Source organism: Triturus cristatus, chromosome 4_2 (genome assembly GCF_964204655.1).
Source record: "Triturus cristatus chromosome 4_2, aTriCri1.1, whole genome shotgun sequence".
NCBI classification, from domain to species: Eukaryota; Metazoa; Chordata; class Amphibia; order Caudata; family Salamandridae; genus Triturus; species Triturus cristatus.
In genome coordinates this window covers 96201091-96226628 of record NC_140586.1, presented here as the reverse complement: position 1 = coordinate 96226628, position 25538 = coordinate 96201091, and the positions used below count along the sequence as shown (strand labels likewise).

The 25538-nt window shown below is 42.0% G+C and overlaps 2 protein-coding genes across 3 annotated transcripts in view; one reads left to right on the top strand and one right to left on the bottom strand.

Moving 5' to 3' along the window:
- Positions 1-25538, top strand: part of LOC146833084 (complement C3-like) — a 595871-nt gene that overhangs the window by 230271 nt on the left and 340062 nt on the right. The window lies entirely within an intron of this gene.
- LOC146833086 (uncharacterized) lies at positions 4777-6687 on the bottom strand. The gene has a single exon (XM_085600205.1). It carries the CDS (start codon positions 6685-6687, stop codon positions 4777-4779), a length of 1911 nt encoding a protein of 636 aa, XP_085456331.1.

Sequence of the window (25538 nt, the reverse complement as noted above, 5' to 3'; positions counted from 1 at the left end):
AGAATAGCAGCATCACAGAGTCTGGCAGTGACAGGTTGAGGTGGGTAAAATTGTTCTGACTGGTAAAGGTGCACAAACGTCTTCTTCTGGGCCAGGCACTGCCAAGATTTGCAGCAGCCCATAGTCTGGCAGTGGCATGGTGAAGGCTAGCAGCATCTCAGAGTCTGGCAGTGGCACTGCCAAGAATAGCAGCATCACAGAGTCTGGCAGTGACAGGTTGAGGTGGGCAAAATTGTTCTGACTGGTAAAGGTGCACAAACGTCTTCTTCTGGGCCAGGCACTGCCAAGATTAGCAGCAGCCCATAGTCTGGCAGTGGCATGGTGAAGGCTAGCAGCATCTCAGAGTCTGGCAGTGGCACTGCCAAGAATAGCAGCATCACAGAGTCTGGCAGTGACAGGTTGAGGTGGGCAAAATTGTTCTGACTGGTAAAGGTGCACAAACGTCTTCTTCTGGGCCAGGCACTGCCAAGATTAGCAGCAGCCCATAGTCTGGCAGTGGCATGGTGAAGGCTAGCAGCATCTCAGAGTCTGGCAGTGGCACTGCCAAGAATAGCAGCATCACAGAGTCTGGCAGTGACAGGTTGAGGTGGGCAAAATTGTTCTGACTGGTAAAGGTGCACAAACGTCTTCTTCTGGGCCAGGCACTGCCAAGATTAGCAGCAGCCCATAGTCTGGCAGTGGCATGGTGAAGGCTAGCAGCATCTCAGAGTCTGGCAGTGGCACTGCCAAGAATAGCAGCATCACAGAGTCTGGCAGTGGCAGGTTGAGGTGGGCAAAATTGTTCTGACTGGTAAAGGTGCACAAACGTCTTCTTCTGGGCCAGGCACTGCCAAGATTAGCAGCAGCCCATAGTGTGGCAGTGGCATGGTGAAGGCTAGCAGCATCTCAGAGTCTGGCAGTGGCACTGCCAAGAATAGCAGCATCACAGAGTCTGGCAGTGACAGGTTGAGGTGGGCAAAATTGTTCTGACTGGTAAAGGTGCACAAACGTCTTCTTCTGGGCCAGGCACTGCCAAGATTAGCAGCAGCCCATAGTCTGGCAGTGGCATGGTGAAGGCTAGCAGCATCTCAGAGTCTGGCAGTGGCACTGCCAAGAATAGCAGCATCACAGAGTCTGGCAGTGACAGGTTGAGGTGGGCAAAATTGTTCTGACTGGTAAAGGTGCACAAACGTCTTCTTCTGGGCCAGGCACTGCCAAGATTAGCAGCAGCCCATAGTCTGGCAGTGGCATGGTGAAGGCTAGCAGCATCTCAGAGTCTGGCAGTGGCACTGCCAAGAATAGCAGCATCACAGAGTCTGGCAGTGACAGGTTGAGGTGGGCAAAATTGTTCTGACTGGTAAAGGTGCACAAACGTCTTCTTCTGGGCCAGGCACTATCAAGATTAGCAGCAGCCCATAGTCTGGCAGTGGCATGGTGAAGGCTAGCAGCATCTCAGAGTCTGGCAGTGGCACTGCCAAGAATAGCAGCATCACAGAGTCTGGCAGTGACAGGTTGAGGTGGGCAAAATTGTTCTGACTGGTAAAGGTGCACAAACGTCTTCTTCTGGGCCAGGCACTGCCAAGATTAGCAGCAGCCCATAGTCTGGCAGTGGCATGGTGAAGGCTAGCAGCATCTCAGAGTCTGGCAGTGGCACTGCCAAGAATAGCAGCATCACAGAGTCTGGCAGTGACAGGTTGAGGTGGGCAAAATTGTTCTGACTGGTAAAGGTGCACAAACGTCTTCTTCTGGGCCAGGCACTGCCAAGATTAGCAGCAGCCCATAGTCTGGCAGTGGCATGGTGAAGGCTAGCAGCATCTCAGAGTCTGGCAGTGGCACTGCCAAGAATAGCAGCATCACAGAGTCTGGCAGTGACAGGTTGAGGTGGGCAAAATTGTTCTGACTGGTAAAGGTGCACAAACGTCTTCTTCTGGGCCAGGCACTGCCAAGATTAGCAGCAGCCCATAGTCTGGCAGTGGCATGGTGAAGGCTAGCAGCATCTCAGAGTCTGGCAGTGGCACTGCCAAGAATAGCAGCATCACAGAGTCTGGCAGTGGCAGGTTGAGGTGGGCAAAATTGTTCTGACTGGTAAAGGTGCACAAACGTCTTCTTCTGGGCCAGGCACTGCCAAGATTAGCAGCAGCCCATAGTCTGGCAGTGGCATGGTGAAGGCTAGCAGCATCTCAGAGTCTGGCAGTGGCACTGCCAAGAATAGCAGCATCACAGAGTCTGGCAGTGACAGGTTGAGGTGGGCAAAATTGTTCTGACTGGTAAAGGTGCACAAACGTCTTCTTCTGGGCCAGGCACTGCCAAGATTAGCAGCAGCCCATAGTCTGGCAGTGGCATGGTGAAGGCTAGCAGCATCTCAGAGTCTGGCAGTGGCACTGCCAAGAATAGCAGCATCACAGAGTCTGGCAGTGACAGGTTGAGGTGGGTAAAATTGTTCTGACTGGTAAAAGTGCACAAACGTCTTCTTCTGGGCCAGGCACTGCCAAGATTTGCAGCAGCCCATAGTCTGGCAGTGGCATGGTGAAGGCTAGCAGCATCTCAGAGTCTGGCAGTGGCACTGCCAAGAATAGCAGCATCACAGAGTCTGGCAGTGACAGGTTGAGGTGGGCAAAATTGTTCTGACTGGTAAAGGTGCACAAACGTCTTCTTCTGGGCCAGGCACTGCCAAGATTAGCAGCAGCCCATAGTCTGGCAGTAGCATGGTGAAGGCTAGCAGCATCTCAGAATCTGGCAGTGGCACTGCCAAGAATAGCAGCATCACAGAGTCTGGCAGTGACAGGTTGAGGTGGGCAAAATTGTTCTGACTGGTAAAGGTGCACAAACGTCTTCTTCTGGGCCAGGCACTGCCAAGATTAGCAGCAGCCCATAGTCTGGCAGTGGCATGGTGAAGGCTAGCAGCATCTCAGAGTCTGGCAGTGGCACTGCCAAGAATAGCAGCATCACAGAGTCTGGCAGTGACAGGTTGAGGTGGGCAAAATTGTTCTGACTGGTAAAGGTGCACAAACGTCTTCTTCTGGGCCAGGCACTGCCAAGATTAGCAGCAGCCCATAGTCTGGCAGTGGCATGGTGAAGGCTAGCAGCATCTCAGAGTCTGGCAGTGGCACTGCCAAGAATAGCAGCATCACAGAGTCTGGCAGTGGCTGGTTGAGGTGGGCAAAATTGTTCTGACTGGTAAAGGTGCACAAACGTCTTCTTCTGGGCCAGGCACTGCCAAGATTAGCAGCAGCCCATAGTGTGGCAGTGGCATGGTGAAGGCTAGCAGCATCTCAGAGTCTGGCAGTGGCACTGCCAAGAATAGCAGCATCACAGAGTCTGGCAGTGACAGGTTGAGGTGGGCAAAATTGTTCTGACTGGTAAAGGTGCACAAACGTCTTCTTCTGGGCCAGGCACTGCCAAGATTAGCAGCAGCCCATAGTCTGGCAGTGGCATGGTGAAGGCTAGCAGCATCTCAGAGTCTGGCAGTGGCACTGCCAAGAATAGCAGCATCACAGAGTCTGGCAGTGACAGGTTGAGGTGGGCAAAATTGTTCTGACTGGTAAAGGTGCACAAACGTCTTCTTCTGGGCCAGGCACTGCCAAGATTAGCAGCAGCCCATAGTCTGGCAGTGGCATGGTGAAGGCTAGCAGCATCTCAGAGTCTGGCAGTGGCACTGCCAAGAATAGCAGCATCACAGAGTCTGGCAGTGACAGGTTGAGGTGGGCAAAATTGTTCTGACTGGTAAAGGTGCACAAACGTCTTCTTCTGGGCCAGGCACTGCCAAGATTAGCAGCAGCCCATAGTCTGGCAGTGGCATGGTGAAGGCTAGCAGCATCTCAGAGTCTGGCAGTGGCACTGCCAAGAATAGCAGCATCACAGAGTCTGGCAGTGACAGGTTGAGGTGGGCAAAATTGTTCTGACTGGTAAAGGTGCACAAACGTCTTCTTCTGGGCCAGGCACTGCCAAGATTAGCAGCAGCCCATAGTCTGGCAGTGGCATGGTGAAGGCTAGCAGCATCTCAGAGTCTGGCAGTGGCACTGCCAAGAATAGCAGCATCACAGAGTCTGGCAGTGACAGGTTGAGGTGGGCAAAATTGTTCTGACTGGTAAAGGTGCACAAACGTCTTCTTCTGGGCCAGGCACTGCCAAGATTAGCAGCAGCCCATAGTCTGGCAGTGGCATGGTGAAGGCTAGCAGCATCTCAGAGTCTGGCAGTGGCACTGCCAAGAATAGCAGCATCACAGAGTCTGGCAGTGACAGGTTGAGGTGGGCAAAATTGTTCTGACTGGTAAAGGTGCACAAACGTCTTCTTCTGGGCCAGGCACTGCCAAGATTAGCAGCAGCCCATAGTCTGGCAGTGGCATGGTGAAGGCTAGCAGCATCTCAGAGTCTGGCAGTGGCACTGCCAAGAATAGCAGCATCACAGAGTCTGGCAGTGACAGGTTGAGGTGGGCAAAATTGTTCTGACTGGTAAAGGTGCACAAACGTCTTCTTCTGGGCCAGGCACTGCCAAGATTAGCAGCAGCCCATAGTCTGGCAGTGGCATGGTGAAGGCTAGCAGCATCTCAGAGTCTGGCAGTGGCACTGCCAAGAATAGCAGCATCACAGAGTCTGGCAGTGGCAGGTTGAGGTGGGCAAAATTGTTCTGACTGGTAAAGGTGCACAAAAGTCTTCTTCTGGGCCAGGCACTGGCAAGATTAGCAGCAGCCCATAGTCTGGCAGTTTCCATGCATATGAATTTTTTAATTGGGATTGCCTCGAACCATTGTAGCGATAACACTGCCAAGAATAGCAGCATGTTAAGACAGTAAAACAATTAATTGTAGATACTGCTGTTGAACTTTGCTAGCAGTTCCGGCGAGGGCTTGAACGAAGAGGAATTAAGACCATTGCGCTTTAGTCCAAATTTTATGTTGAGTATATTTGATAGCAGTTTCAGACCCATTCGGTTACGGTTCTCATTTTTAAGCAGGGCCATTTGTGAGAACACTCGCTCCACTTGTGCGTTTGATATGGGTAGGGTCAGAAGTTTAATGGCGCCCATGGCCAACTCCTGAAACCGATGATTCCCAGCTGCATCTCTATAATTCAATACTTCAATCCAGAAGGATTCCATGCCTAAAGAGGTATTGAAAGAACATGAAGTCACTGTTCGCCACTGCGTTTCTAATATGTGTGTTGGGTCTGCAAAATACTCTTTTGGCAAGTCCGTAACCAGAGGTTTAGAATCTGAAAGCACATTTTGGGGCTTCAGAAGCTCCAAATGTCTTAGGAGGCTCAGCGAATCTGGCAAGCGCATCTGATACTCTGCTGCCAGAACTTTAACAAAGTCTGTGCACCGTTTTTCTATGCAGTCCTTGGCAGCATCAGGCAGTTTGCTTTCTTGGAGCTTTTTACGGAAGTCAAGGCCAAGGTCCGCATCCTCCTGCCCAAGATAAATTGCACTACTTTGAAGATCCAAATTACACAATTGCTTCTCACTATTGGTACTGAAGACACTGGGCTTTACAATTCTTCTCATAGTGGACCTATATAAAGTTTGCAAATCCCGGAATATGTGGAGGACATCACCAGATTCAAGCTGAAAGGCTTTGTTCACTACCTTAATTTCTAGCAACATAGGTTTCAGGAAAATAAGATAGAGATAATTTGTCTCGTCATTGTACATTTCTTTCAGCATTCTAGCTGCATAGCAATGTTCTACGTATGATGCGTTGCAAAAGTGCAGCTTTAGAGCATCATACTGCTCCAGAAAACGCTCCACACAATCCGCCATGATGAGCCACCGTGTTTCACATGGCGAAATAAGCTTCAATGGCATTCCTCCATCCAGAGTTTGATATAAATCTGTGTAGACTGCCTGGCGCTTTGGAGAATGTGCAAACCAGTTGTAGGTTTCTCTCACCATGAACTCCACATTGCTGGGCAAACTCCGCATTGCTTTTCTAGCAACAATGTCGAGCGAGTGGCAGATGCACCGTACAAGCTGCAAAGTAGGCTGCTTTTCTCTCAACAAAGTGTATGTGGAGTGGTTTTTGCCACACATCACACTTGCGCCATCTGTACCTACCCCTACCATATTTTCAATTGGAAGCCTGCTGTCCTTGAGGAACTCCAGAAGTGCATTTGCAATGTCTTGTGCACATGCCTCTTGCAGTTCTATCATCCCAAGGTAACTACTCACAATTCTGCTACTTTTCTTACTGAAGTATTTTACACAGATGCACAGTAGTTGCTTTACAGAAATGTCAGTGGATTCATCAATGATCAACGAATACGGAGAACTGCCCATATCTTGAAGAAGCTCCCCTTTGAAATAGGGGCCTAAAAGTCCATTTATTAAAGCTGTGCACTTTGTCCTGTGCATACGGAAAGGAGGAACTTCTTCACTTAAAATTTCTCCCAGTATGTCAATGCTGTTGATTGATGTGCTACATGCAGTTTTCACAGTAATCCTAAGCTCTCTCCTTTTCTGGTCATTTGATAACTGACAAACTGGTTGTGCAAAAGATGCCATGGTTAGGCTAGGTGTGTCCATGCGCGCACGATGTCTAGCTGTGGATGCATGCAGCTTTAAATCATGGTAGTGGGCCCGCAGCTGTAAGTGACAGTATTTACAGTTTGCCTTTGCTTCATCTGTTTTCACAGGGGCAATCCACTTTTTTAGTTCGGGGTCACACTCCCATTCCTTTCTGTACACTTTCTTGTACTTTGACCACTTGCCCATTTTAAAAGTTAGTTTGTAGCTTCTTGAGACCTAGTAGAGGACCGTACAATCTCTGCTGTGTGGTAGGGCAAGTATCTGCAATTGGAAGAGATAGAATATCCATCAACATCCCTGGTTCGATAAAGTTAGCCGTGAGGAGCTTAACCCAGTTTTTGGTCTGGTGCATGGTCTCCTGCATTGATCACCCAAAAAACCCACACAAAAGGACAAAGTCAAATCATAATTGAACCTTAAAACGCATTGCACACGTCACCCATGGTCAACGTACTAGCCATCTCCTTAGCATTCTAACTCAGTTTATCACTCATCCCAATATGCAATGCAAAGTAACCTTCAACATATCTCCACCTGTGTTTGCCCCTGTAAATATTTGGTCATAGGCTGGACCACTGGGATTGTGAGACTGCGAGACAGAGGCATTTTTCCACATAATTATAGATTTGACACATTCGGCGCAAATCGATCTGCTGCATAATCGGCAGATATTACCAAAATAAATTGTTTCCACCTGAAATGGATCAAAAGTTACCAAAAACAGAGACAGCTGTTGCCACACAGTTGCAGCCCCATTGCGATGGTTGAATCGTCAGATTTCTGTTGCTTACTGCTAGCTTTGGGTGTTAAACTGGTACTACTGGAGGTGCACATACCCAGATAGTGTTAACAATGCAAAAATGAAAATATGGCACATCATGTGATTCATCCGCTTAGCTGGTTACTGCAAGGGGCTGCCCATATGAAATTTGTGTTCCTGAGCTGGCATATTTGGAGAGATCTGTGGGGTGGTCATTTTCAACATCAGCCCATATTGGAGCCTTTTTGTGAGTTGTCAAGAACACATTCTTTAGGGAATTTGCAGGCTATAGTGCCCAGCCCTGTTGCAAGCAGTCTAGGGAAAATAGGGCCATAGAGCAAGAATATTAATAAGTTATGCAAGTCGTGTGCGAAAGATGATGTTCACATTTGACTTAATTTGCTTCCCTAATAGCATTTCTTTTTGTTTAGCCACCACATTGCTTGTCGTCTGTAGTTTTTTTTCATACTGTGCATTAATCTAGTGCTGTGACCTTGCTGCTCGCAGGTATCTCAGAGTTCAGATTGTGGGCTGGTGTTTCCCAATGGGACACAATTCAAATATGTGAGCCATTGCGGGGTTTAGATTATTTTGTCTCTCTGCAGAGTGCAAAGACCAATGGTTGCAAGTGCCAATTGTGATTATATATGAAAGTGTGTCATGGTGCTATAAAGCTGCCGAAATATTAACAGAACCAAAGTCTCTTTAGGGAATTGAGAGGCAAGAGAGTGATGTACACGATGTAGGTGGCCCAGATTATTATAGAGACACATTATAGTCTATTACATTAAACACAATAAGTTTTCATACAACAAATATTCAGAAATCGTATTCAAAAGTACCTGCATACAAGACAATAAAGAAAGTTTGTGCAAAAAAATATTTGCCTAAGATCGCACACTAAGCAGGAAGCCAAGATTTAGCCAGGCATTCTGGTTTCACTTTGTACCTCTGTATTTTTGGACGGTTTTGTATAGTGTGAACTGGCACAGAAGATATTGAAACACTTTACATGAGCACCAGTTTCATTACACAACGTCAAATTAATGTTTGCAGGCACCAGGAACACTATATCTATGCGCTACTAAGATGATGCCCCATCCATTTCAGAACCACTGCTCCACTTTGAATGGGTAAATATTAGGCAACACCTCGAACATACTGTAGAGATACTAAAGATACAGATTCTAGAGGAGGGGAGAGATGCCCATTATGAGTAAGGCTCCCTGTTTTCCGCTTTTACTGGATTTGTACAGATAAATACAGACAGAGAACCATTTATTTTCCTGTCTGTATTTATTTTTAAATGTGGATAAAAACGGAAATTTAGTGATTCTAAATGCTGTCAATCATGACTGCCAGGCCAATAGCTGTGCGGATTGACAGGCAAGGGGGTTAACAAATATAGGGTATACACATTTCATCGGAATTTCACAAAACCTAAAATAAATAAGGATAAATACAGGTAAAATTTGCAAAAATTACATATGGATAAATACAGACATGACACAAATATAAATACCATAAAACCGGGAGCCCTAATTATAAGGCACTGGACAACTGGTATCTACAGCCATATAAATCATGAGCACACAATTCATTTGCCCACAAATACAACCCTTCTAAAACAAAACAACAACTGCCATGAAAACAATATTAAGAAACCCACTCCCAAGGAAGATAGGCGTCTAATTTGGGCAGAGACCCCTCTGTTGAAACATCAAACAGAGGCCGGCGGAGCACTGATGTGCAATTGCTTGGCATTGGTGGTAAACACTCTGGCAGCTTCTTTGGATAAGGAAAAATGCCCTTGCTTGAAATTGGTACTTAAGACTGTGGAATACTTTAGACATGGAATGGGTTTCAAAAACAGCCACTATTATCACTAGAGCCTGAATCCATATGTCACCCTTTGCTTGATTATCCAGCCAAATATTACATAACTATAAAGTAATTTAACCACTTCATTATTCTTGTCTTTTATGCTGTTAGGGACGGTGGGAATTCAGATATTATGACCTTTAACAGGATGCATTTTGTAACTGACTGCATGAACCACGCGGTGTGGTACAATCTTGTCATCTATAGAAATGTATGGTTCATCATGCCGTTTGAATGAACACCAAATAGTAATAATAACTTTACAAAACTAAGTTGCACCAAGATGCACACACAGGAGGAAGACTACAGGCAATGGTGGGACCATGTGAAATAATGTAAAGGTGGCACTGGGATAACTGTGCTCATGTCAAGGACACGTTGGGTCATATTCAGCTTCCGGAAGGTTTGTTAGCAGTGAAGGAGACTGCTTCCTGTTCATGAAAATCTGAACAGCTTCAAGGAACAAATTCCTGGTTCGCTCCCTGCCTTCTATTCACATTCAGAGCCGGCTATGTCACTTTTGCTCTTCCCTCCTATCCTGTAAGGCTGTGCTGCTCTGGGGGTAACTGCACTGCCGAGTGCAGGTCCACTACACTGAGCACCACTGGTCCACTCTCAGGCCACGTCTCTGCTGTTCCACCACCTAGAACAGTAGGTGAGACAGATAACCCAGTAGGTTGAGCGCTTGTGGACAATAATGTGTACTCTGCAAGCCCGCATTCAGGCAGGTCCACATCAACTCTTTAGGTTCATGAAAAGCTTACCCTTGGTTTTTTGATAATAGCACCTCTTAATGATTCAGTTTGTCGTGTGCATTGCGCACTCATACTATCTATATAAAATGTCCTGTCCCAAGAGGCACTTCTACAAAGGAATCTTTTCTACAGCTATTTAGCAAAATTAAAACGTTTGTTAGGTAGTGGCCCATATGAATACTTTTTTAAGTGTCTTCTGGAACCCCAGGTAAGAAGAAAGAAAACAAGGGCTGTTTTAAAAACTATCATGATAGATAGATACCCATGTCACCAGTATCACTTCCCGAAACAGACCAATGTCTTAGGGCATCTGCTTTACAAGTGTACCCGTTTATCCATTTGTGGTGAAAAAGAAAAATACATAAAACACACGCAACCACCGAGGTGGTTATCAGTGACAGCTACTATTTGGTCTTCTATGGAGTCTGTCACATCTTCCCCTGAAGGATGGGGCTGGCAGGTGGTTGAACAAATGGCATTACATAATAATTTACAGGGCCACAGGCTGCTGGAGGAAGCCAAGAATATAATCTGCCATGCCTTGTTAGTGGAGGAAAGAAAGGAAATACACCTTAGATAATAAGTGAATATGAGGATTGTATTACGATGATGGATTCTTTCACCATTTATGCTAGTTGCAACACAATGGTAAAATAAAACAATAATAACTACAAAAAATAATACTAACCGGAACAAAAAACATCAACAACATTAATTTAGAATTTACATGACTGCTACGCTCTTAGCGAGCTGTTTACATTTTATCCAGTCTTGTCCAGTTTGGGCGGAACACTTGGCTACTGAGATGCTGCCATTTTGGGGAAGAACACTTTTCTTAAAAATGGCCCTGCGCTCTGTCATATTAGTAGGCAGTATAGTTTAATAGTGATTGATCTGGAGAAACACAAACTTAAAATTTACAACTTAATACCATGACTGGGGGTTCTCTTTAATAACATTATTGATTTCTATCCAAATGAACACGTTTTGCAACATTAGGATAATCAAAGGCTTGGGGGAAAAAACATAAAGCTCTAGTTCATAAGTTGCAGTTTGTATGCAGCTCTAAGATTAAAGTTAATAGCTCGCGGTTCTTTGTTAGGATTTTAACTTACAAACTTCAAGTAGCAAAAGGATCTTACTGACAAAAGCAGTAACCCACTGACCTATTTTAAATATGTGCACTCTGTGATGGGCATGGTACATTTGCTTTTCAGCAGGCACATTAACCCTCTGCGCTGTCTTTCCATGAGTCAAAACTTCCACTAGACAAAACTCTGATCTCGCTCTAAGAAGAAGTTTATTCACCAGAGTGGTTATGACATTTTTATTATTGCCGAAAATTGCTGTAGGCCAGGAAGGAGGCAGCAAGTGCTCTTAAACCATAATTTATAACGCCCCCACTCAAAGTCGATACCCGTTGCAGTCACACCTGTCGCACCGCCCAAGGTCACTGAGGTCACAGGGGTCCTGTGACCTCAGTGACATAGTCACTGTTGCTCTAGGGTCTACTACTTCGTAGGCCTGCCCGCAAGACTGGAGGTGAACATCAGTATGGATTATGGTGGCCAAGCCTTCAAGGTGAACCCACACTTGCCACTGCTGGGGTCCACCTGCTGGTGCTGAGACACCAGGCCTTTTCCGGTTTTGCTGGGCCCGATAAGGTCTAGCATGGGAGTGAGCTCCCTCAGGAGAGTGGTCTGGGGGATTGTTAATTAAGGCTGAACCTGGTTCCCTAGTTCTAAATTCGGCAGGTCTGCCCCCAGTGCTACTTCCGCTCCCTCACTGAAATGAACGCCATACTGCCCCACTGAGAGAAATTCACACTGCCCTCAACTACAATCAAATTTGACCTGCTATAAACAACTGGATGCGACTCAATTCAAATTACACACTAGGCAAGAGCAATATGTTATCTAAAGGAAATAGTAACAACACCCTGGAAAAAGCAAACACTCATAGGGAATGAAAAATTAAATAAAGCATGTGAAAGGTAAGCAGGAACAACATGGTGAACTTAACGCTTTTACATTTATGCAGAAATCAACGAGTATTTTTGCCTGAAAACTACAGGGCCCAGAAAGGATCCATTTCAATGTCCCCTGCTTATATGCTCACAAAACGTAAGAAGTATTGTTTAAAAATACCACGGGGCATATTATCAAGGAACGGCGATAATGTTATCGCCGTTACTTGCTAATATGGCCCCACATTCGTGAACACAAAGCCGCCCTACACATTTTGAAATGCAATCTGCCCACTTTAAGAACACTCCGTCTTCCTTTATTTCATTATTGATTTCATATTTTGAAGCTTTTTATTTCCGAGGCTGCTGCAGGATCGGACATTTGAAACGCAAATGCACGGTTTTTCCCTTACCTTGCTGAAGCATGGAGCACAATGGCAGGCAGAGAGAGGGTGATGCAAGTGTTGTGAACCCTGGCAGGTTGCTGGCAGTGCGTACACCCCCCCCCCCCCGGCAGCCCGGGCTGAAACTGCTTGTTAATGGGGCTTTGTTGGTTTTTCACCCCTCCTAGAGCCCCTGCATCGCCACTCTCTATTGCTGGAAGAATTTACATTACACAATACCAAGCCCGAGGCGGGAGACTAGCCTTGAAATCGGTAGTCTCCCGCCTGAATCGGGAGGGTTGCCAATAATGGAATCTATACAAATAAAGTAGGGGCACGCTGTGCCCTGCCTATCCCGCCCACTTCGACCACTGGCACGCATACATTTAAAATTACACACCTGCCTCACCTTTAAACTTGCTGGGGACGGCCGCCGGTGCAATCTGCAGAGTTCACAAGAGAGGAGGGGCTGGGGCTGGGAGGAGCAGCTGACTGCAGGGCAGGCTGAGGCTGCTACAAGTTGAAGGCCAAAGACGAGGAGCCACGCAGAGGCCTCGTCGTAATCAAGATGGTCGGTCAGTGGTACTGGTCACTCTCCCTCGCAGTCCGTAGTCAGCTCAGCTCCGAAGTTGAAAAGGAGGAAGTGGGGGGGGATCCCAAAGATAAAGAGCAAAGGTATGGGGCGGGGCTGTACCCTACCTGACGCGCCCACCACAGCACCACTGAGTAAATAATCTGACCCACGATTGGGTCACAGGAACCCCAGGGCAGGTCAGCACACTCTTGGGGGCAGGTCGGGAAGTCGCTGCTGGTATAGCAGGACCCTTATTGGAAGCAGCTTCCCGCCTGCAAAGAGATACGGCCCTGCAGGTGTTACTTGTGGGCAGGGGCCGCAGGGCACAGACACCTAAAGGTCAGAAAGGGGTGTGATGAGGAAGGCAACCATCGGCTGCAGCGTGGGCGGGGCGGCGCCGCACAAAGCTTTGAATCCGCCGCACACTCGGCGGATTCTAGCCCAAATTTCGGCAGCCCGCCCAACACGATTTTTTCTCGCACAATCAGGAAAAATATCGCCCAATTGTGCGAGAAATAGCCCAATCTGGCAACCCTGGCTACAGCCCGAACCGCTGAACGGAATGACACCAAATTTGGCAAAGAGCTAGTCCTCAGTTCAGACTTGTGCCTTTTGCATAAATGGTGTGAATCTGTTCAGTAGTTCCTGAGAAAATTAGAGTTAAAAGTACATAAATATCTATGGCCGGGGAGGATCCGCGGACCCTACCCGCACCGTAAGCACACCCTCCCCGAACCGAGCGCGCACCCTCCCGATCGCGCACTGAATGCTAATTGGCTGTTGAGTGTCTGTCTACATTCAAAACCAGGAACGGTTGGCGGCCATTTTCTGCCTCGGTAGAAGCGAGGCTGAAGAAGCAAGGGGAATAAGTGTGTAAAACATATAAAGGGGGCATAGTGGAAATACTCTGACCCTCTAGAGGTGCTTAGGGGGTCCCAGAAGGACCCCCTGGGCCCCCCTTTTTTTTTTTTTTAAACAGCAAAATGCGCGCGATTCTCGCGCGGTGCGTTCGCGGATCCAAGGGAAAAAAAATGAAATTGTTGGGAGATAAAGATTAAGGTTAAGTGTTTTGTTCTTGAGTGGCTCTAAAAAGAGCCGTTGTGTTCATTCAGAGTTTTTGGCACTTATAAGTAAGTACCTATACAGAGTCTAAAGTTGTTGAGAAAGACTCTGTTTCCTTCATCAGTAAAGTGTACTCCATCTCTACTATACATCTCTTGCATATGAAAGCGCAGATTGTTATTGTAAATGGACCCCATTCTTTAGTCTCGGAGAAAAACAGAAACAGATTTATTCGCATGTTTCCTAGCTTTCTCAATCTGTGGACAAAAATGATCGGACCAGTTCCCTTTTCCATTGTTAGAATACACAAAGGCAGTTTTAGGGAAAAGTGAAATCAGTTCTGCAAAGGTGTCCTTCATAAGCATTTCCAGACCTACCCCAGTCAAAGTGCCTAGGTCATTGCCACCACAGCGCACTATTATGAGGTCAGGGTGTTGGATTTGCTTGAAGGATTTCACCAATGGCATCAATTGGTGCCACTTTAACCCTCTCTATCCAATCCATTTAATGTCTACATTTGGCAAACCTAGGTCTTTGTGAATGCCTTTGTTTTGTGCATACCTTTGGCTCTAGAAAATGTAGCTGTGTCCCACAATCCACACTCTAAACATCTTGTAAGGAGGTCTGGATGCACTCAGATGGTCTCTGTAAATGAAATGGCAGTTTGGAAAGTAAGATGTTTCTAAAATGGTGGCTAAGATGCAGTTTTGAAAAAAGAAAAGAAATGATTGGTTGTTTGACAACCTTCTACACTGAAAGGTAGGGTGTATATTTCTGTTTTTTAAACGCATGATTCTTATTGGTTAACAAAAACTGATTGTAAGGAACATTATATATGATAAACTGATATGTTGAGAAGTCAAGCACACTTGCTGTCTTGATCAGCAACATTGTGTGAGCTGAACTTGTGACCTGTGTGCTCAGTACAGTGTTACATGACCTGTTTCTATGGTAACAGGCAGAAGGCAGATTGGGGGAAGGGTTGAAGTTTATGTCATTTGGAAAGGGTTGACATGTTTAATAGAAATGTGTGTCTGCTTTTAAATTTATGTGGGAAGGAATGTGATTTGATGTTTACATGTATATGTGTGGAAAATGAGAGGGAAACTTTGCCATTCTTTGGTTCTGCTGACAGGTGCACAGTGCAGAGATTCTGTATAAGAAAATCTGGTGTGTGACTGATATCTGGTGTGTGACTGATATACTTCTCAATCTACAAAACATCTTGAAAGGTGAGTTATTTAATTGTGAGGGGATGTATGTAGACTATTTTTATTTTAATCAGACTAATGTATTTCTTCTGCTAAAGTGTAGGGAGTACTTTTTTTTCTCTACAATCTTATTGACAGTGTGTGTGCATGTAGAAACCATTCTGTGATAAGCATTTGTTTTTTTCATGTGTTTGTAGACAGATAACTATGCAGTTTTTATATTTTGGTAGAATTAGAAACCAGTCATTGTTTATGAATTTGTGAAATGAGTTATGTTTCTGCACTAAAATGTAGTACTCCTTGTAGATGAAGAAATGTGTTTTGGTATAGTGCAAGGGATAGTGTTGTTTGTCTAGAATCACACTGAGTCTGTGTGCATTTGGGAACCACTGTGAGAGAAGCATTTGGTAACATCGTGTATTTGCTGACTGATAACTCTTTTAAAACCTGTCATGTTGTCAAGTTTTAGTAGCATTAGAAGCCAGTCTTTGCTTATGTGTTGATTAAATGAGTGAGGCTTTGACACAAAAGTGCAGTCGTGAAATATGTAGATTGTGTGCAGTTCCCTTAGCACTTCTACTGTAGTGAATGAGTTTTGGTAAACTCCTAGGGATAGTGGTGCTTGTCTAGAATCACACTGTGAGTCTGTGTGCATTTGGGAACCACTGTGAGAGAAGCATTTGGTAACATTGTGTATTTTCTGACAGATTATTCTTTTAAAACGTGTCATGTTGTCTGGTTTTAGTAGCATTAGAAGGCAGTCTTTGCTTATGCGTTGATTAAATGAGTCAGGCTTTGACACAAAAGTGCAGTCTTGAAATATGTACATTGTGTGCAGTTTCGTTAACACTTCCATAGTAGTGAATCAGTTTTGGTAAACTCCTAGGGATAGTGGTTGTTGTCTAGAATCACACAGTAAGTCTGTGTGCATTTGGGAACCACTGTGAGAGAAGGATTGGGTAACATCGTGTATTTTCTGACAGATAACTCTTTTAAAACCGGTCATGTTGTCAAGTTTTAGTAGCATTAGAAGCTAGTCTTTGCTTATGCATTGATAAAATGAGTCAGGGTTTGACACTAATTCTCTTCACTGTGGCAGAACTGAAAATGTAAAAGTTTTACCCAGGCACTGTCCTAGCAGTAGTATGATGATTTAGTCAGTTTTCAAGTACTTATGTTGTGAACCATTCATTACCAAATAGACTGCTTCAAAAGTCTATGCAGTATGCATGTAGTGTTCTAACATACTACACACTTGTCTTTTACTCCTTCAATTCCCTAGTCAGTATCCACACACTTCCAGGAAACACCCTGTCACTCCCTTTGCAGTCCTCTAGTGACCCATTCAGCACCATGTACTAATCCATTCACTGTGCCAAAACCCAAACACTTATAAATTCACCAATACACTCTCTTTACAGTACTCTAATGATTCAGTCACTGCCTAAGTATTCATGCACTGAGTCAGGCCTTAGCACATGGACTACTTCAAACCCTTATCCACTATGCATGCAGTCTTCTAACCACCTAGACACTTGTCTTTCACACTTTCAATTCCCTAGTCAGTATCCATACAGTTCAGCAAACATCCTGTCACTCCCTTTGCACTCTTCTAGTGACCCATTCAGTACCAAGTACTAATCCATTCCCTGCGCCAAAAGCCTACCACTTATAAATTCTCCCAGGCAGTCTTTTTGCTGTACTCTAATCATTCAGTCAGTACTCAAGTACTCATGCAGTGAGCCAGTCCTTATCACATAGACTGCTTCAAATGCCTATTCATTATGCATGTAGTCCTCTAACCACCTACACAGTTGTTTTTCACACCTTCAATTCCCTAGTCAGTATCCAAACACTTCCAGGAAACACCCTGTCACTCCCTTTGCAGTCCTCTAGTGACCCATTCAGCACCATGTAGTAATCCATTCACTGTGCCAAAACCCAAACACTTATAAATTCACCAAGACACTCTCTTTGCAGTACTGTAATCATTCAGTCAGTGCCTAAGTATTCATGCACTGAGCCACGCCTTAGCACATGGACTGTTTCAAACCCCTATCCACTATGCATGCACTCTTCTAACCACCTAGACACTTGTCTTTCAGACTTTCAATTCCCTAGTCAGTATCCATACCGTCCAGCAAATATCCTGTGACTCCCTTTGCACTCCTCTAGTGACCCATTCAGTACCAAGTACTAATCCATTCCCTGCGTCAAAAGCCTACCACTTATAAATTCACCCAGGCACTCTCCTTGCTGTAATCTAATCATTCAGTCAGTACCCAAGTACTCATGCAGTGAGCCAGGCCTTAGCACATGGACTGCTTTAAATGCCTATCCAGTATGCATTCAGTCCTCTAATCAGCTACACAGTTGTCTTTCACACCTTCAATTCCCCAGTCAGTATTCATACACTTCTAGCAAACACCCTGTTACTCACCCAGTGTGTCTCCTTATAGTACTGTAATCATTCAGTCAGTTAGCATGTAGTCTTTTAGTGAGGTAGGCTTTAGGGCATAAACTGCTTCAAAGTAGTATGCACTATGCATGTAGTGTTTAAACCATCGTCACACTTGTGGTTCAGGGCTATAGTTTCTTAGTCAGTTTTTATACAAAATGTGTTTGTACAGTAATGGAATAGTGTAAATTTGAATGTTATTAATATACATTTATTTGTGATTCTTTTTTACAGATACTGTTTTTCAACGTTAAAATAGAGAAATTATGCCAGAAAAAAAAAGAAAAAGAACAGAGACAGGAGGATTATTTGAAGAAACATCAACCACAAGTATTGAATGTGGCTAAAAGGAAAAAATCTTCTGGTAAGATCATAAAGCAATTTATTAAAAATGTTTGTAGGAGCAAACAGAATGTAGATAATGCTGGAACTTCTGAGAATTTTTCAAGTAAGAAAAAAATTCAAAATAGGAGGAAAAGTAAAAAAGCAAATGTACAGTCAAAGGAGATAAAGTATGGTAAAAGAAGGCAAAATCAGTATAAGGAATTATGCAAAAAAATATTTTACAAGAGAGTAGTGCATAATTTGCTGAAAGATGTGAAGAAATATAAAAAGAGAGCTTTATTTTATTAAAAGAAGAAGCATATTGAAAGCATTGTGGAAAAGGCTTTTGAAGTAAAAGGGAAACTGTTTATTTTAGTGTTAAACAGAATTCAATCACTAGATAAACCAATATTGTAATGAAGGCCAAAGGTAGGAGGAAAAGAGTTATTAATAAAAAAAAAATTGTGATGTTTTTTTTGGGAGAATGGAAACACAGTTCTAGTTCAGAGCCTTTTTTTTAATGAAGAGAGTTATTCAATGAGCAAAAAATTATTGTATGCAGTTGACACCAGTGGTAGAGGTTATGAGGTTAGTGACGGTTGTCCAATGGAGAAAGAGAAAATGGTTTAAAGAAATGCAGAAGAAGTGATAGCTGATGAAGTTTTAGGGAGACGTGCTAAAAACCCTGTGTACACTTGGGATTGCAGTAGTGTTTGCAGTGTACGACAGGAATCTATTGAAAAATGATGTAGTTTTTTACGAGCCTATACTAAAAAAACGTGTAAAACAAAAGATTAAGCTGTTGCAAGGACTAGACCCTTGCAGAGTGAGAAAACATAGTGGTTTGCAAGGTCATTCTCTGGCTTGTCTTTCTAGGAAAGTTTGTCAAAGTGTTTTTCACCATTTCAGAATGCTGGCAGTACATCATACTCAAATGCGGAAGTTAGTGAGAAGGTTGTATTATGCAAAAAGTCCAGCACTAAAGTTAAGTGAGTTGAACAGTGCTCTTTTGCGTGGGTCAGTATCAGATGTGAAGCAGGTCTGTGAGGATATTGAGTTTTGTTACTTTGGGCCTCAGCAAGAGAGTGAAGAAACTGACACATTAGTAGAACAAAATGTTGAAGACAATGTAGAACCTATAATTACAGAAAAATTTGAGGATGAAATCACAAAGTTTAAGGTAATTTCAGGTGAAAGACCAAATGTTTCTTGTATTTGTTGTCAGCGAACTCACTATAAAAATCAGACTAGGGGTGTCAATCTGTATTTTAAAAGTGAAATAGAAGATAATGATAAGTGGATGGAATTTGCAACTTATTTGTTGGTAGAGGATTGTTTTGATTTGGGATGTGAGCAGCGTATTTACAAATATTGTTATAACAAATTAGATGAGAATAAAATGCCTGCTAGAGCTGTTCATAATAATCTAGAGTTGGTTGCTATTCCTCCAGAGCTGATAGATTTAAATACGTATGAGTCTATTCTCATACAATGTGTTCACCCGTTTCAGGCTATTGTTCGTATGGAGCCCAAAACAAGTAAATTACCTCCATCAGAGTTGCAAAGAGGATTGAAAGGAAGAGTTGTGTATTTACCATTAGATTTAAGGAAAAATATTGAAACTATTGGTGTAGATCATGCAGAAAATGAGCCACTAGTCATTCTAGTTAATGGTGTTCCTACTAAGAATTAGAAAATCTGGCAAGAGTTAGTGGATGTTAGAAAAGTGCAAAAGGCATCATTGTATCTGTTAATAAATAATGAGTACTATAGAAATGTGTTTGTTGGAGAAGAAGAAATTGATTTAGCAGAATATACTGAAACATTAAGTGGATAAATTGAAAAAGTGGACATGTCCAGATGTGAAGAGATCTATGAACATTACAGTGTACATCCACTTCATTCCAAAGAGGCGATGGGGAATACGATTGAGTTGTTTCAAATGAAAAAATCAACAGGAAGTCCCATGAGTGTATCGGAAGAGAGCTTGGAAGCTCGTTGTTTCCCGCAGTTGTTTCCAACAGGAAAAGGTGGACGATATGATGAACGTCCTGTGCAGATTCCTGCATCTGAATATCAGACAACAAGATTATATGCAGAAGATCCAAGATTTCGTCAATGTATCCCTTATATGTTTCATCTTTTGTTTGAAAGTGACTTGTCTGGACTTTCATATGCCGTAAATCACATTTTAAAAACTGGAATGCATCTTCAAAATGTAACTGCAAAGGATTTTATGGATAAATTGCATCAGAGAGATGATCATTTAGAATCTCAGTTGATTAATCTGATGGCATGTCAGCATGGGACTAATGAATATTGGTACCTTCGACATGGAGAACTGAAATGTATGCTACGGAACTTGGGAACTCCTACATGGTTCGTTACACTAAGCTGTGCTGAGTATGCTTGGGATGATTTACTTGAATTTCTTCGAGAGGCAAATTCCAATATAAAAAATATTAAATACAAGACACCTGAAGAATTGTGCTCTTTGGATCCTGTCAATGTATGCAGATATTTCAATCATAGATTTGAAGCTATGATGTCTTTCATCTGCAATAAAAAGAATCCTCCTCTTGGAGAAGTTGTGGATTTCTTTTGGAGAAAGGAGTATCAAGCAAGAGGTGCTCCTCACATACATATGTTGTTATGGGTCAAGGACGCCCCCAAATTTGGAACAGATTCAGATGAAACTGTTTTGTCTTTCATTGAAGATTATGCTACATGTGCTCTTCCCAATAGCAGAGAAGACAAAAACTTAAAACAACAAGTCTTACGATTTCAAAGCCACAGGTGTGGAAAATACTGTCGACGAAAGTACAAGTCAAAGGATAAGTTCTATACCAAATGTTGTTTTGGATTTCCACGTCCTGTATTATCCAAAGGAAGAGTGAACAGTTTTATGTCAGCTGTACGATATACCATCACAAAAAAGTCTCTGAAAAACACCTACAACTTAAGAAGAAGCGAAGAATCAAAGTACATAAATGACTACAATCCAGTTATTTAATCCATTTGGAACGCTAACATGGATATTCATTATGTTGCGGACATTTCCATTGCTGTTGCTCGATATGTAACGTCTTACATTACTAAATCAGAAAAGACTGAATTGAAAGAAATGTGGGAAGAGATTTCCCACGAGAAGACTCTAAGTAAGAAATTATACAGTTTCAGTTTGAAGATGTTATCGCATCGTGAAATTGGAGCATGTGAATGTTCAGATAGGTTATCATCTGCAAGTCTATATTCCAAAAGTAGAAGAGTCATTTGGGTGAGTCTAGGTCTTTCAGGAATGCGAAATCGGGACCTGAGATCTGTTCAAGAAATTGTATATTTAGCAGAAAATGACCCTGAAAGTACAGATATTTTGAAAACCAATATGTTGGACACATACTATCCAAATAGAAGTCATCATCTTGAGAACATGTGTCTCTATGAAGTGCTGCAAAACTACACTTTTAAACGGAATACTACAGAGAACATCAACGATGGAAAATATGCAGTGATTGGTTCCGAAGGATGTCTGGTGAAACAAAGGAATGGAAATTTAATTAATCACAGAACACTGAGTTGCGACACTGCTGACAAAAGGGAATTTTACTATTCAGCCCTTTTGCAAATGTTCAAACCAAGGCGTTCAGAACTGGAATTACTTGGAGATTTTCCCAGCTATGAAGATTCATTTAATGCTTCTTAAGATAGCATACGATGTAGTGCTTTCGCAAATTATGTCAAAATGTTGAATGATGAAATTGATCAAGAAGCTATAATTGCAGCTGAGGTTGCTAGAGACAGTTCTCAAGACAGTCAAAGTTCTGCTGCACTGAGTCAAGATCCACTAGGACAACCAATTGTTGAAAATGAAGCAGCAATTGCAATGAATGAGGTGGAAACAGCAATGTATCAAGCACAAGAAGATGCAATACAGTTAGGAAACTTGGAAGAGCAACTAAATGTTGAACAGAAACAAATATATCAGCAAGTAAAAGAGCAGATTGACCATGGATTACTTCATGAAAAGAGAGGCTGCTCATGTACATCATTTCAACCTATCCGAATGCATGTGAGTGGTCAAGTTGGAACAGGAAAAAGTTTCTTAATTAAAGTAATTACTGAGTTGCATTTGTCTTGTGTTGTCACTGCTCCAACTGGGTTGACAGCACATAACATTAAAGGAATTACTTTACATTGTTTACTAATGCTACCAGTAGAGCATGAGAACAAATTGGAATACCACAAGCTATCTGGAGAAGCTTGTTGTGAAGTTTCAAGAGTCCTGAAGAAAATGAAACTTCTCATTATTGATGAGGTGAGCATGGTTTCAAACTTGATGCTTGCCTTTGTGCATTTAAGAATGCAGCAAATTCTTAAAACAGAGTATGACGTGTTATTTGGAGGAAAACACGTCATAGTTTTTGGAGATCTACTGCAACTGTCTCCGGTAAAAAGACAACCGGTATTTAAAACACTTGCTCATGAAGATACCAGAAAGTCTCTTGGCAGTGTTGGTAATGTGAACATTTGGAGTAATTTTGAATACAAAGAACTGACAACAAATATGCGAAAGGCAAATGATGCTGAATATGGAAGTATTCTTCAAGATATAAGAATTGGAATTCTTTAAAAAAAAAGGGAAAGAAGCTTTGGAGAGTCGATTACTTTGCAATGTCTTTCCAAATGAAAATGCAGTTCCTGCAAAAGTGTACGTGGAAATTGCTAAAAATAAGTCAGTGATTTGCTTAATACCAACACTGCATGAGTGTTCAATATTCAACGAAGAATTATTAAAACTGGAAAATGAAGAAATTGTAAAAATGGAAGCCATTGATAAAATACTGCATGAAGGAATCACTATTATTTTGACGGGTAAGTTGAGATCAAAACTGGATTGTTTAGAAAAAAAAAAATATCTAAAACTGCTGGTTTAGAAAAGACATTCTATGCGTGTGTAAACTGTCGGGTAATTTTAAGGCGTAATTTGGATGTAGAGAAAGGTTTAGTTAATGGTGCAATGGGCAAAGTGGTGGATTTTGTGAATTATCAGAAAAAAGAAGGAATTTAATTTTTAAAAATTAAATTTGATCAGATTGAAGAAGTTAAAAAAATTGGTTGCTGTTCAGTTCGTTTTTTGCTTGTTAAAGATTTATATGTCCGTAGGAAACAATTTCCATTTTCTCTGGCATATGCAGTGACTATTCATAAATCTCAAGGATTAAGTGTAGACAGTGCATTGGTGAACATTGGATCTACCGTATTTAAAGAGGGTATGGCATATGTTGCTTTGTCGCGAGTCAGAACATTATCTGGTTTGTTTTTGATTGATTTTGATGAGACGAAGGTTACTGCAGATGCAAACTGTGTAAAAGAGTATAATAGGTTAAGAAGGGTGTATGCTCCAAATTTAGGTCAATATCTGTATTTGAAAAGTGTGTGGTTGGTCAAAAAAGAAGGTTAGAGAATATCTGTTCTGAAGGTGTCAAGAAAAGAAAAGAACAAGATAATGTTGTGATTGCAGGTAAAAAGAAATTGGACACTGTTGGAGAGATTGTTGGTTATCAGTTTGAAAATAGTTCTGGTGTCAACTGCTATGCTAATGTAGTGGTCAATGTTGTTTTTTATCTTGAAGGTTTGCAAAAAAGATTTTGTTCTCTGCTCTCTTCATGAAAAAGATAGACGTAAAATACAATCTGTTTCAGATGTTCATAGTCTTTTGGATGTGTTTTCTGGTTCTACACAATTTACACAAAATATCCAACAAGATGCTCAGGAATTTTTAATGTATATGCTTACCATTTTTGAAAATGAAGGTGTAGAAATAGAAAATATTTTTGGCCTTTCTTACAAATGGGAACATTATTGTGAAAATTGCATGTATACATGTAACACGAATGTAGACACTGAGAGATTTCTGTATTTAACATTACCAGACTGTAAATCAGTGTCTTTCAATAAATTAGTGAAAGGTGCAATTCAAACCATGGAGTGTAGCCAATGTAAATCAGAAATGATATCCACATTATTCTTAACAAAATATGGAAAATACATAATTTTAATGATGCAACGTTGTACAGCTGACGGAAGAAAATTGGATACTTTAATAAAACAATTTGTAGCAGCACAACTATCAATATCAGGAAGGACTTTTGTAGCAATTGCAATAATTTTCCATGATGGTCCTTCCACCACATCTGGACATTACACTGCCTATCTAAAATGTGACAAAGGGTGGACACTTTGTAATGATGCCCAGTTGGTTTTCAAACAACGTTTGCCTAGTGAATTACCAAATTCCTACCTAATATTTTTAAAGCCAAAGTTTTAGGAAGATAATTCACTCTCCGAGGAATTTATTATTATAATTTAATAGGACTACCATTGGACAATTTACAGAAAGAAGAAGTGTAAAAATACCATTTGGCCTCAAGGAAAGGTATATTTTTGAATTATGGACTTTTTGGTGGTCATTTATTCAGTGATTATTTTAATGCGGCAACATTTACAATTTTTATAATTTAAAGTTATAACATTTTGTAATCTGTAAGCATTTCATATATGTGTGATTTGTATTTTCTGGTATTTTACTGAGAATAGTATGTTGTTTTTTTTTTAACAATCTTTCTGATTGTTTTTTTTTCCCGCTGTTAAGTGATGAGTGCGATTGAAATCACTATTTTTAGTGAAATTCAATATATTCTGAGAACAGCGAAAAAGGCAAACAAATTACTTTGGGGAAATTATGCTGTGTTATAATTTTTTTTTCTTTTCTTTCACAGATCCACATTTCTAAAACAAGCAATTTATATGAATTTAGATTGCAATGAATATATGAAAAAAATGTATACAATTTTTTATTCCTATTATTGTGAAGGTAAGTTTAAGTAAGTCTCAATATGCAGAATGACGAGGTCTGCAAGAAGCTACAAAGTTGAAACATGTTTCTAAAAACACTCTGTTTATACGTATGTAGTTTTCAAATCTGACCATAATCAGATATCATGTGACCTGCAAAAAAGAGATTTGAGGGGTTCATAATATTTCCCATTGTACCTATTGAAGGACCGCAATCATTTCAATCATTCTTCTTTGAACATCTTTGGAGACAAAACTCTGTGCTTACCTTCTATCATTCGCAAGGAATTTTGAAACCGGAAATATGTCACTTTTTGTAGCATAGTTATTGCACAAGACACTTTCATATTTACAAAGAGAGGAAAAGGCACTCTGTGCACTTTTTATACTCCATGTAAATACAACCTCATCATACACACCACTTTGCGTTGAAAGGGTGTTCTATAAGTGTTGTTGTGCATGATTGCACTGAATACTCATAGAACAAGACACATGTCTAGATTTATCAGAAATCATGAATCTCGATATGTGTGTGAATGGTGCACCATTCTAAAATTGGTGTAGGAAAGCACAAGAAAGAGAATTGTTTTAATTTCTCCACATTTTTATATCTTCAATGCATGCTAAAATGTTCAGCAGACATTGAAGGAGAAAAATACGTTTTCTGTTTTTGTGCAGGAAGGTGTGTCTTCCTGCACAAAAACAAACAGCACATGACACAGATACCCTTGCACTATGGTGCAAGGGTGCCTGCGTCACCACATGGCTGCAGTTTAAGCAGCCGTGCAGAGAGAAGCATAGATTTGCA

What these genes read in the sequence shown, in the direction of transcription:
- LOC146833086 (XM_085600205.1), bottom strand. Translation starts at nt 6,687, where the DNA reads ATGGGCAAGTGGTCAAAGTACAAGAAAGTGTACAGAAAGGAATGGGAG.